This window comes from Silene latifolia, chromosome 9, assembly GCF_048544455.1.
Source record: "Silene latifolia isolate original U9 population chromosome 9, ASM4854445v1, whole genome shotgun sequence".
Classification (NCBI taxonomy): domain Eukaryota; kingdom Viridiplantae; phylum Streptophyta; class Magnoliopsida; order Caryophyllales; family Caryophyllaceae; genus Silene; species Silene latifolia.
The window spans coordinates 219,061,190-219,074,757 of NC_133534.1; the positions used below are offsets into that span (position 1 = coordinate 219,061,190).

The 13,568-nt window shown below is 40.1% G+C and overlaps 1 protein-coding gene across 1 annotated transcript; it reads left to right on the forward strand.

The window, feature by feature from the left end:
* Window positions 1-1,920: 1,920 nt before the first annotated feature.
* Window positions 1,921-2,463, forward strand: LOC141602237 (uncharacterized). The gene has a single exon (XM_074422541.1). It carries the CDS (start codon window positions 1,921-1,923, stop codon window positions 2,461-2,463), a length of 543 nt encoding a protein of 180 aa, XP_074278642.1.
* The last annotated feature ends 11,105 nt before the right edge of the window (window positions 2,464-13,568 follow it).

Genomic DNA, 13,568 nt, shown 5'->3' on the forward strand with positions numbered 1-13,568 from the left:
GGTAGAGTCAGGCTTATTGATACTCTGTGCTTGCTGTGAGTATTGAATAAGGACCTGGTAATAGGGTGAGAACAGTCTTGTGTGCATGCCAGGATTGTTTGAGCTTTATTGTCTGTTTCAACTCGAGTATTCCGGTGTTAAGCTGTGGTTTTCTTGAGTTAAACATCCCAAATTGTTTAATTAACTTCCTGTGCTTGCTGTGGAAGGTAGTTGAACAATTATATCTCAAAATTACTTCCTTTACTTCACAATTACACCCACACTGCCGACTGTTCCTTCTCTGTCAGGTTCAAGTTTAGTAATTTATTTAAATTACTTCTGAGGCTCCTAAAATCTTATAATTTTCACAGAATTGAGCTAAAGTGTCAAGAGTAATTACTGCAAATTTTCATGAATTTAGGAGTCCAATGGGGTGCTCAAACCAATTTTAGAGGTTGGTCCTTTTCCTACAATTTCACAAAGTGTCAAGTTATTGTAAGGGGTGGGTGTTTACACATCACAATTGTTTAACACAACGTTTCACAAGGACTAATGAACAAGGATAAATGGTTCACACGACGAGTCACAAGAACTAGTGAACAAGGACAGATGGTTCACACAACGATTCTGATGCAGGAGCATGTTCGGAACAAGCAAATGAGATCCTTATTAGTCGAAATGTAACTCAACTAGTAAAAGGATTTGATCTTGGATCGAGTAATGTGTTGATGCTAAAATGGGAAGGCATGGGAGCTGCATAACACGGCTCTGGGGCTGCATAACACGGCTCTGGGGCTGCATATCACGGCTCCTAGGATGATTAGGATACACGGTTTCCTAAATCGTGTAGGAATAATAAGTTAGTTAATTACTATTTCTAATAAAGTTAGGAAAGCTAGATTTTCCTAATCCTAGTCAAATTAGAATACCCTAAATCTGATTGTATTCTAGTTTTTAGTATTTTAATTACTTTCCTAGTTAGTTTAGGAAAGGGGAATAATTTTCCTAGTTAGTTTAGGAAAGGGAAAGATAGCTTAATTTCCAAGCTAGGGTTTGGGTCGAATTGTGACCTCGTTTAGGAGTATATTAGGCCGTGTATGATCAGAGAAACACCATCGAATTTCCAGCAATAAAATTGTTTACATTTGTGAGCATTATTCTGATTAGGTTTGCGAGCTTAATCTTTAGATCTTCCTTGCGAGGTTGATTGCGTGAATCTGCGTTTGACACCTTGCGAGGTTAGGACTAGGAATTCACCATACTATCCGGTTACATCCTTAATCACGAATTATTCAGTCCAAACAAATCAATTTCCGTTGCAAATTTACTAATTATCACGACATACACAATCACAGAATTAACAAACTCAAACGAACAGTTCAACGATCTGTTCATTCTCGTTTTTCCATACTGTTTTACATCAAATTGGTTACCAGAGCTAAGTTCAGATTTATTCCTTAATAGATCTGTCTTGGGACGTTGCTAATCATGGTTAAAGACGGTGAAGAGGGTCCGAAAACATGGGAAGATGGTCATAACGAGCTGAAGTTAGAGATGGCTCAGATGGCTTATGTGTTAAAAAACATAGCAAGCATGTTGAAGGCTAAAGAGAAGAAAAAAGAATCGGACACTCCATCCGAATCTGAAGAAGAAGACGAGCAGCCAAAGAGGAAGTAAAAAAATAAGAACGATGATGATCTGGGTTTAAAACTCGATATTCCAGACTTTGATGGCGAGATGGATCCGGAAAAATTTCTGGATTGGGTAAGACAAGCTGAGAGGGTTTTCGAGTATAAAGAGTATGATGACAAGAAGCAATTTAAAGTTGCAATCTTGAAGCTTACAAAGTATGCATCTTTATGGTACGAAAATCTGAAAAAACAAAGAAGAAAGGAAGGCAAAGACAAGATCGAATCTTGGATCAAATTAAAGAAGCACTTGATGAGGCGATTCCTGCCAAGGGATTATGAGCAAGATAACTACTTAAAGCTCCAATCTTTAGAGCAAGGAAGCATGTCGGTGACTGAATATATCAAAGAATTCGAGAAGATGTCAATTGTGTGCGATCTTGAGGAGAAAGAAGAGCTAAGGGTGGCGAGATTCATCAAGGGCCTAACACCCGCTATTTCAACGAAGGTAGAAATCCAGAATTACGATGGATTTAGCGATGTTTGCAGATTGGCGTTGAAATTTGAGAAGCATGATAAGGCACGAAAACCTTATACTTATTCCAAGGGACAAAGTTCGGGAACCAACTCATATTCCAGGCCAGCTCCTAGCAAGGCTAAAGAAACCCCGAAAGAAGAACCCAAGGACAAAGGAAAGGGTGTTGCCGAGCCAAAAGGGAGTTCTTTGAGGCGTTGTTTCAAGTGTCAAGGCTATGGTCATATAGCAAACGAATGTCCTCAGAAACGAGCCCTAACAGCTCAAGAATTATGTGATATGATTCCAGTATTTGTCACGCTAGAAGATGAAACAGCTTGAAGAGAATGTTGAAACTGATGGTGAAGGGATAGTCTACGATTTGGATCCGTTGAGTGAAGAGGAGTGTTTAGTGTCACGTAATTTACATATGGAAACGGGTTCACCAGAATGAACAACGGAGCAAATCTTCCATACTCGGTGCAAGGTAAACCGTAAAATTTGCAATCTTATTATTGATAGTGGATCGTGTGCTAATGTAGTAGCAAGGGACCTTGTTGATGAACTGAAATTGCAAACTAAAGACCGAGTTAAACCATATAAATTACATTGGCTGAATGGGGAGAATGGGATCCAAGTTAAGAAACAGGCCTTAGTTTCGTTGAATCTAGGACCCTATACTGATGAGGTGTGGTGCGATATAATTCCTATGAATGCATGCCACATTCTATTGGGTAGGCCTTGGCAATTCGATAGAAAGGTTGAACATGACGGGAGAGCCAATGTGTATAGCGTGATGAAGGGTAATGTGAGATATAATCTGAAACCTATGTCACCTAATAAGATTAAAGAGTCTAAAACAAAGAAGGGGAGTATGTTTATGGAGGCTCGGGAGGTTGAAGAGGCTTTAGCTCGTGGGGAACGAACTTATGTGCTGCTGGTTCGTGAATTGGGGTCCGTTGGTGTGTGTGATGACCGTGGGGTACAGGAGTTGTTAGAAGAGTTCCGGATGTGTTTCCTGGATGAATTACCGGATGGGTTACCTCCTTTACGTGGTATTGAACACAAAATAGATCTGATTCCAGGGGCGGCATTGCCTAATAAGCCGCCTATCGCTGTAATCCGAGGAAGCAAAGGAGTTACAGAGACAAGTCCAAGAATTGATAGATAGGGGATATGTTCAAGAGAGCTTAAGTCCATGTGCGGTGCCTGCGTTATTAGTGCCAAAGAAGGAAGGGACTTGGAGAATGTGCATTGATAGTAGAGCGGTAAATAACATTACAATCAAATATCGCTTTCCTATGCCAAGACTTGATGATATGCTTGACGAACTTTCTGGTTCGAGTGTCTTTTCTAAACTGGATTTGAGGAGTGGTTACCATCAAATGAGGATTCGAGAAGGGGATGAGTGGAAGACCGCGTTTAAAACGAAGCAAGGGTTATATGAATGGCTTGTGATGTCGTTTGGATTGTGCAATGCTCCTAGTTCGTTTATGAGGTTGATGAATGAAGTGTTAAGGCCGTTCCTTAACAAATTTGTGGTGGTCTATCTTGACGACATCCTGATTTATAGCAAAGATGAAGAGTCGCACAAACGACATTTGCGAGCTGTGTTTGAAGTTTTGCGAGATCAGAAGCTTTATGGTAAGTTGGAAAAATGTACTTTTATGGTCTCAAGTGTTGTCTTTCTTGGTTATATTGTGGGAAAAGACGGAGTAAGTATGGACCCATCCAAGGTCGATGTTATTCAAGCCTGGCCGCCCGAAATCAACTACAGAGGTGCGAAGCTTTCATGGTTTAGCATCATTTTATAGACGGTTCATCCAGGGTTTTAGCTCGATTGTGGCTCCAATTACGAGCTAACCAAGAAGGAGAGTTCGTGTGGACTAACAAATACCCAAAAGGCGTTTGAAGAAGTGAAACGCAAGCTACGCTCCGGACTGTTTAGCACTACCCGATTTTAATAAATTGTTTGAAGTCGAGTGTGATGCAAGTGGTGTTGGGATTGGTGCCGTGTTAATACAAGAAAAGAGGCCTATTGCATATTTCAAAATGAGAAATTAAACGGTGTAAGGTTGAACTATTCAACCTATGACAAGGAGTTTTATGCAATCGTGAGAGCATTGGATCATTGGAGTCATTATCTGCGTCCGAAGCCGTTTATTTTACATTCTGATCACGAGGCTCTTAAACACATCCATGGACAGCAAAAGTTAAATCAAAGACATGCCAAATGGGTAGAATTCTTGCAATCATTCACGTTTTCTTCAAAATATAAGACGGGAAGTTCTAATATCGTGGCTGATGCATTATCACGAAGGCATTCATTGTTGATTGAGTTGGATGCAAGGATTCTTGGTTTCAACATATCAAGGAACTCGTACAAAAGTCCGATCCAGAATTTTCAAAGGAAATCATTGATCCGACAGTGTTTGTATACTTCGCCGGATGGCTATCTCTTCAAGGGTAATCGGCTATGCATTCCGAATGGGTCGATTAGGGAGTTGTTGGTACGAGAAGCTCATGGCGGGGCTATTGCTGGACACTTTGGAGTTAATAAGACGAGTGACATCCTAAGTGAACACTTCTACTGGCCGAGAATGAATAAGGACGTGCAAGAGATTGTGGCGAAATGCGTGGTATGTCAAAAGGCTAAAAGCACGTTCACCAAGGGCTTGTATACACCTCCGCCTGCACTGTACAGCCATGGAATGAGGTAAGCATGGATTTTATCCTTGGTTTGCCGAGAACTCAGAGGGGTAAGGACTCGATTATGGTGGTAGTTGATCGATTCTCGAAGATGGCGCATTTTATTCCGTGTCACAAGACTGATGATGCAACTAAAGTGGCTGATTTGTACTATAGAGAGATCGTTCGATTACATGGAATACCTCTTACTATTGTTTCAGATCGAGATGTGAAGTTTCTTAGTTACTTCTGGAAAACGTTATGGCGTTTGATGGGGACTAAGCTTCTTTTCAAGACATCACACCATCCACAAACAGATGGTCGACCGAGGTAACCAACCGTACTCTAGGGAGTCTATTATTGAGGGATTGGTTAGTAAAAGCACAAAGGATTGGGATATCAAATTGGCGCATGCTGAATTCGCTTATAATCGTACACCATCAATGACGACATGACGAGCTCCATTCGAGATTGTCTATGGCGTGAATCCATACCTGCCAATCGATTTAGTGCCCATTCCAAAGAAAGATGTGTTAAGTTTTGAAGCCAAAGAAAGACAAGCTGCATTTCTCCGAGTATGTGAACAAGTTCGAGCTCAAATTGAGAAGGCAAATGCTAAATACAAATAGAAGGCTAATAAACATCGAAAGCAGCCTGTTTTCAAGGAAGGTGATCTTGTGTGGTTACATTTGAGAAAGGAACGATTTCCGTCAAAAGGAAGAATAAGTTGATGCCGAAAGATGGTCCATTCAAGATCCTCGAATGTTATGGTTCTAACGCATACAAGCTGGAGTTGCCGAGTGAATATGGTGGGGTGAGCGCGACATTCAATGTAGGCGACCTATCACCGTATCTAGAAGACGGGGATATGAGGGCAAATTCTCAAAAAGAAGGAGAGAATGATGCAGAGCATGTTCGAACAAGCAAATGAGATCCTTATTAGTCGAAATGTAACTCAACTAGTAAAAGGATTTGAGCTTGGATCGAGTAATGTGTTGATGCTAAAATGGGAAGGCATGGGAGCCGCATAACACGGCTATGGGGCTGCATATCGTGGCTCCTAGGATGATTAGGATACACGGTTTCCTAAATCGTGTAGGAATAATAAGTTAGTTAATTACTATTTCTAATAAAGTTAGGAAAGCTAGATTTTCCTAATCCTAGTCAAATTAGAATACCCTAAATCTGATTGTATTCTAGTTTTTAGTATTTTAATTACTTTCCTAGTTAGTTTAGGAAAGGGGAATAATTTTCCTAGTTAGTTTAGGAAAGGGAAAGATAGCTTAATTTCCAAGCTAGGGTTTGGGTCGAATTGTGACCTCGTTTAGGAGTATATTAGGCCGTGTATGATCGTAGAAACACCATCGAATTTCCAAAGAATAAAATTGTTTACATTTGTGAGCATTATTCCGATTAGGTTTGCGAGCTTAATCTTTAGATCTTCCTTGCGAGGTTGATTGCGTGAATCTGCGTTTGACACCTTGCGAGGTTAGGACTAGGAATTCACCATACTATCCGGTTACATCCTTAATCACGAAATATTCAGTCCAAACAAATCAATTTCCGCTGCAAATTTACTAATTATCACGACATACACAATCACAGAATTAACAAACTCAAACGAACAGTTCAACGATCTGTTCATTCTCGTTTTTCCATACTGTTTTACATCAGATTCACATTGGCAAATGAACAATTACAATTGTTCAACACAATGAGCCACAAGGACTAGTTAACAATGACAAATGGTTCACACAACGACTCACATGGACTAATGAACAAGTACAATTGTTCAACACAACGAGCCACAAGGACTAATAAACAAGGATAAATGGTTCACACAACGAGTCACATTTACAAATAAACAAGGACAAATAGTTCACACAACGACTCACAAGGGCTAATGAACAAGGACAAATGGTTCACACAACGAGTCACATGGACTAATGAACAAGGACAAATGGTTCACACAACGATTCACTTTGGCTAATGAACAATTACAATTGTTTAACACAACGAACCACAAGGTCTAATAAACAAGGATAAATGGTTCACACAACGAGTCACATTTACTAATAAACAAGGACAAATAGTTCACACAACGACTCACAAGGGCTAATGAACAAGGACAAATGGTTCACACAACGAGTCACATGGACTAATGAACAAGGACAAATGGTTCACACAAAGAGTCAAAAAAACTAATGAACAAGGACAAATGGTTCACACAACGACTCACATGCACTAATGAACAAGTACAATTGTTTAACACAACGAGTCTCAAGGACTAATGAACAAGGATAAATGGTTCACACAACGAGTCACATTTACTAATAAACAAGGACAAATAGTTCACACAACGAGTCACAAGGGCTAATGAACAAGGACAAATGGTTCACATAACGAGTCACATGGACTAATGAATAAGGACTAATGGATCACACAACCAGTCACAAGGACTTATGAACAAGGATAAATGGTTCACAAAACGACTCACATGGGCTAATGAACAAGTACAATTGTTTAACACAACGAGTCAAAAGGACTAATGAACAAACATAAATTGTTCACACAACGAGTCACATTTACTAATGATTAATTACAATTGTTCAACACAACGAGTCAAAAAGACTAATAAACCAGAATAAATTGTTCAGACAACGAGTCACCTGGACTAATGCCACAAGAATAATTGTTTAACACAACGAGTCACAAGGACTAATGAACAAGGACAAATGGTTCACACAACGAGTCACATGGACTAATGAACGGGGACAAATGGTTCACACAACGATTCACATTGGCTAATGAACAATTACAATTGTTCAACACAATGAGCCACAAGGACTAGTAAACAAGGACAAATGGTTCACACAACGATTCACATTGGCAAATGAACAATTATAATTGTTCAACACAACGAACCACAGGGTCTAATAAACAAGGATAAATGGTTCACACAACGAGTGACATTTACTAATAAACAAGGACAAATAGTTCACACAACGACTAACAAGGGCTAATGAACAAGGACAAATGGTTCACACAACGAGTCACATGGACTAATGAACAAGGACAAATGGTTCACACAACGAGTCACAAGGACTAATGAACAAGGACAAATGGTTCACACAGCGACTCACATGGACTAATGAACAAGTACAATTGTTTAACACAACGAATCTCAAGGACTAATGAACCCTAATGGTTCACACAACGAGTCACATTTACTAATAAACAAGGACAAATAGTTCACACAACGAGTCACAAGGGCTAATGAACAAGGAGAAATGGTTCAGACAACGAGTCACATGGACTAAATAATCAGGACAAATGGTTCACACAACCAGTCACAAGGACTAATGAACAAGGACAAAAGATTCACACAACGAGTCACATGGACTATTGAACAAGTACAATTGTTTTAACACAACGAGTCACATGGACTAATGAACAAAGATAAATAGTTCACACAACGAGTCACATTTACCAATGATTAATTACACTTGTTCAACACAACGAGTCAAAAAGACTAATAAACAAGGGGCATTGAACACCACATTGATCTTGTTCCTGGTTCAGTGCTCCCAAACAAACCAGCTTACAGGAGTGATCCAAATGCTACAAAGGAGTTGCAACATCAGATTGAGGAGCTAATGGCAAAGGGATTTGTGAGGGAATCTCTTAGTCCTTGTGCAGTCCCTGCACTCCTAGTACCAAAAAAAGATGGCACCTGGAGGATGTGCACAGATAGCAGAGCTATAAACAATATTACAGTCAAGTATAGGTTCCCAATTCCCAGGTTAGATGATATGCTTGATGAGTTGAGTGGTGCCAGCATATTTTCTAAGATTGATCTAAGACAAGGATACCATCAAGTGAGGATCAGGGAAGGGGATGAATGGAAGACTGCTTTCAAAACAAAACATGGCCTGTATGAGTGGCTTGTAATGCCTTTTGGACTGTCAAATGCACCTAGTACCTTCATGAGATTGATGACCAAGTCTTTGAGGCCATGTCTAGGCAAGTTTGTTGTTGTCTACTTTGATGACATACTGGTGTATAGCAAGAGCAAGGGAGAACATCTTAGACATCTGGAAGTGGTGTTTAAAATCCTCAGAGAGCAGAAGCTATATGGCAAGCTGGAGAAATGCACCTTTATGGTTGAGGAGGTTGCATTCCTGGGTTACCTGATATCAGGAAGAGGCATTTCTGTTGACCAAGAGAAAATTGCAGCAATGCAATCTTGGCCAACCCCTACTACAGTCACTGAAGTAAGGAGTTTTCATGGGTTAGCATCCTTCTACAGGAGATTTATCAAAAACTTCAGCACAGTGGTGGCACCCATCACTGAATGTATGAGGAAGGGGGAGTTTCAATGGACTGAACAAGCTCAGCAGTCCTTTGAAAAGATCAAGCAACTCATGTGTAACACTCCTATCCTAAAGCTACCTGATTTTGATCAGCTATTTGAAGTGGAATGTGATGCTAGTGGGGTAGGAATTGGAGCAGTACTGATTCAAAGCCAGAAGCCTGTGGCATATTTCAGTGAGAAGTTAAATGGGGCCAAACTGAAATATTCCACCTATGATAAAGAGTTCTATGCAATCATCAGAGCCTTGATGCATTGGAATCATTACCTTAAACCTAAGCCATTTGTACTACACTCTGATCATGAAGCCTTGAAGTACATCAATGGCCAGCACAAGTTGAATTTCAGGCATGCCAAATGGGTGGAGTTCTTGCAGTCCTTTACCTTTTCCAAAGAAAATACAAGGAAGGCAAGAAAAATGTGGTGGCAGATGCATTGTCAAGAAGGCATTCCTTGCTTTCAGTTATGTCCAACAGGGTTCTTGGGTTTGAATTCATGAAAGAATTGTATAAGGAAGATCCTGACTTCTCAGAAGAGTGGATTACTCGATCAAGGGCATAAGAACCAAGGAAACAAATATCTCATCGCAGAAGGTTTCCTATTCCAAGGCAACAAACTATGTGTTCCAAGAGGGTCTTACAGAGATCTCTTGATCAGGGAAGTCCACTCAGGGGGAATGGGAGGGCACTTTGGTGTCCAAAAGACCTTGGAGATATTACAGACCAATTCTATTGGCCAAGAATGATGGGTGATGTTGATTATCCTCGAAAGGTGCTCAAAATGCCAGCTCTCCAAGAGTTCTTTCCAACCTAGTCCATACACTCCCCTACCAGTGCCAAGCAAGCCATGGGAAGACTTAAGCATGGACTTCATTGTGGCCCTACCAAGAACACAGAGGGGGAAAGACTCAGAATGGTTGTGGTGGACAGGTTCAGTAAGATGGCTCACTTTGTAGCTTGCAAAAAGACAGAGGATGCGAAAGTGTTGCTTTGAGCTATTCTTGAAGGAGATTGTGAGACTCCATGGAGTTCCAAAAACCATTGTATCAGATAGGGATACAAAATTCATGGGATATTTTTGGAAGACTCTATGGAAGTTGCTTAAAACCAAGCTCTTGTTCAGCACCTCTCACCACCCACAAACAGATGGCCAAACTGAGGTCACTAACAGAACATTGGGAAGGATTTTAAGGTGTCTTGTTAGCAAGAGCCTAAAAGATTGGGACCTAAAACTAGCAAGCAGCAGAGTTTGCATTCAACAGAGCACCATCAACTCGCAACTGGGCACACGATCCTTTTGAGGTAGTCTATGGGGTCAATCCACTCATGCCCCTGGATTTATCTTCTGTACCCAAGGAAAACATCAACCTAGATGCCAAGAAAAGAGCTGAGCAACTGCTGAAACTACATGAGACAGTAAAAAGGCAGATTGAAAGAACAAATGAACAATATCAGAAACATCTTAAGGTGTCTAAGGGGAAGAAAGAGTTTGAACCAGGAGATCTAGTATGGATACATCCGAGGAAGGAAAGGTTTCCAAAGAAAAAGGAAAAATAAACTCATGCCAAGATCAGATGGTCCATTTGAAGTTGTTGAAAAGATTGGGCCAAATGCGTACAAGATTGATCTGCCAGGTGACTATGGGGTGCATGGGACTTTTAATGTGGGTGATCTCAGTCCATACTATGAAGATTCAGGAGATGAGGAGGTTACAGGCTTGAGGACAAGCCCTGTTCAGCCAGGAGGGGTTGATGCAGGAGCTAGTAACCAGGACAACCAACTATTCCATGGTCAAGCAACTCAGGCAACAACAGGCCATAACCACTCCTACCTAGCCACTGATCAGTCTACTTTGCAGGCTCCTAAGTACCAAGATACAAGGCAAATCATCACCGCCACCATGGCCAGCTGATAAAACACTCATATGAGCATCAAAAAGTCCTAGGGAGCCAGGTCAAATTCTCATTGCAAAGTATTGGAAAACCAGTCTGAAAGCAAGTTGCAGGAAAGGAGAGATTCCAAAAAGTACATTGCCATTTCTGGACAAACCAAGGAAAAGCTGTGTGTGAGGCTTCTTTAACTTAAGTTTCCATATATCAGAGGGTGCTTGGACACTAAGTCAAGACCAAGGAGACCACTCGTCCTCACATAGGCAGGAAAAGCTACAGCTACCACAGAAAAGCTTGAAAGGCAACAAAGATGTCACTATCACCTGACTGTCCTCTGCAAACTCAATTTGTTTTCACTCTAGTTTACATTTATGATCTTTTTGCCGTTGTAATATATTATCTAGACTTTGTCCTGACTTATGGGACAATCCTGGCCCTTAGATGAACCTTTTACTTCATGTTTAACCTAAAGACAAGGCCTATATAAGGACCCTTGCATCGATCACAGAGGCAAATTGTTTATGAATGAAAACCTGAGTTTTACTCTCAATTCAAATCTCTTAAATCTTATGTTAGAAACATAGGGTAGAGTCAGGCTTATTGATACTCTGTGCTTGCTGTGAGTATTGAATAAGGACCTGGTAATAGGGTGAGAACAGTCCTGTGCATGCTGTGGATTGTTTGAGCTTTATTGTCTGTTTCAACTCGAGTATTCCGGTGTTAAGCTGTGGTTTTCTTGAGTTAAACATCCCAAATTGTTTAATTAACTTCCTGTGCTTGCTGTGGAAGGTAGTTGAACAATTATATCTCAAAATTACTTCCTTTACTTCACAATTACACCCACACTGTCAGACTGTTCCTTCTCTGTCAGTTCAAGTTTAGTAATTTATTTAAATTACTTCTGAGTCTCCTAAAATCTTATAATTTTCACAGAATTGAGCTAAAGTGTCAAGAGTAATTACTGCAAATTTTCATGAATTTAGGAGTCCAATGGGGTGCTCAAACCAATTTTAGAGGTTGGTCCTTTTCCTACAATTTCACAAAGTGTCAAGTTATTGTAAGGGGTGGGTGTTTACACATCACAATTGTTTAACACAACGTTTCACAAGGACTAATGAACAAGGATAAATAGTTCACACGACGAGTCACAAGAACTAGTGAACAAGGACAGATGGTTCACACAACGATTCTGATGCAGGAGCATGTTCGGAACAAGCAAATGAGATCCTTATTAGTCGAAATGTAACTCAACTAGTAAAAGGATTTGAGCTTGGATCGAGTAATGTGTTGATGCTAAAATGGGAAGGCATGGGAGCTGCATAACACGGCTCTGGGGCTGCATAACACGGCTCTGGGGCTGCATATCACGGCTCCTAGGATGATTAGGATACACGGTTTCCTAAATCGTGTAGGAATAATAAGTTAGTTAATTACTATTTCTAATAAAGTTAGGAAAGCTAGATTTTCCTAATCCTAGTCAAATTAGAATACCCTAAATCTGATTGTATTCTAGTTTTTAGTATTTTAATTACTTTCCTAGTTAGTTTAGGAAAGGGGAATAATTTTCCTAGTTAGTTTAGGAAAGGGAAAGATAGCTTAATTTCCAAGCTAGGGTTTGGGTCGAATTGTGACCTCGTTTAGGAGTATATTAGGCCGTGTATGATCAAGAAAACACCATCGAATTTCCAGCAATAAAATTGTTTACATTTGTGAGCATTATTCTGATTAGGTTTGTGAGCTTAATCTTTAGATCTTCCTTGCGAGGTTGATTGCGTGAATCGCGTTTGACACCTTGCGAGGTTAGGACTAGGAATTCACCATACTATCCGGTTACATCCTTAATCACGAATTATTCAGTCAAACAAATCAATTTCCGCTGCAAATTTACTAATTATCACGACATACACAATCACGAATTAACAAACTCAAACGAATAGTTCAACGATCCGTTCATTCTCGTTTTTCCATACTTTTGTTTTACATCAAATTGGTTACTAGAGCTAAGTTCAGATTTATTCCTTAATAGATCTGTCTTGGGACGTTGCTAATCATGGTTAAAGACGGTGAAGAGGGTCCGAAAACATGGGAAGATGGTCATAACGAGCTGAAGTTAGAGATGGCTCAGATGGCTTATGTGTTAAAAAACATAGCAAGCATGTTGAAGGCTAAAGAGAAGAAAAAGAATCGGACACTCCATCCGAATCTAAAGAAGAAGACGAGCAGCCAAAGAGGAAGTCAAAAAATAAGAACGATGATGATCGGGGTTTAAAACTCGATATTCCAGACTTTGATGGCGAGATGGATCCGGAAAAATTTCTGGATTGGGTAAGACAAGCTGAGAGGGTTTTCGAGTATAAAGAGTATGATGACAAGAAGAAATTTAAAGTTGCAATCTTGAAGCTTACAAAGTATGCATCTTTATGGTACGAAAAATCAAAAAAAAGAAGAAAGGAAGGCAAAGACAAGATCGAATCTTGGATCAAATTAAAGAAGCACTTG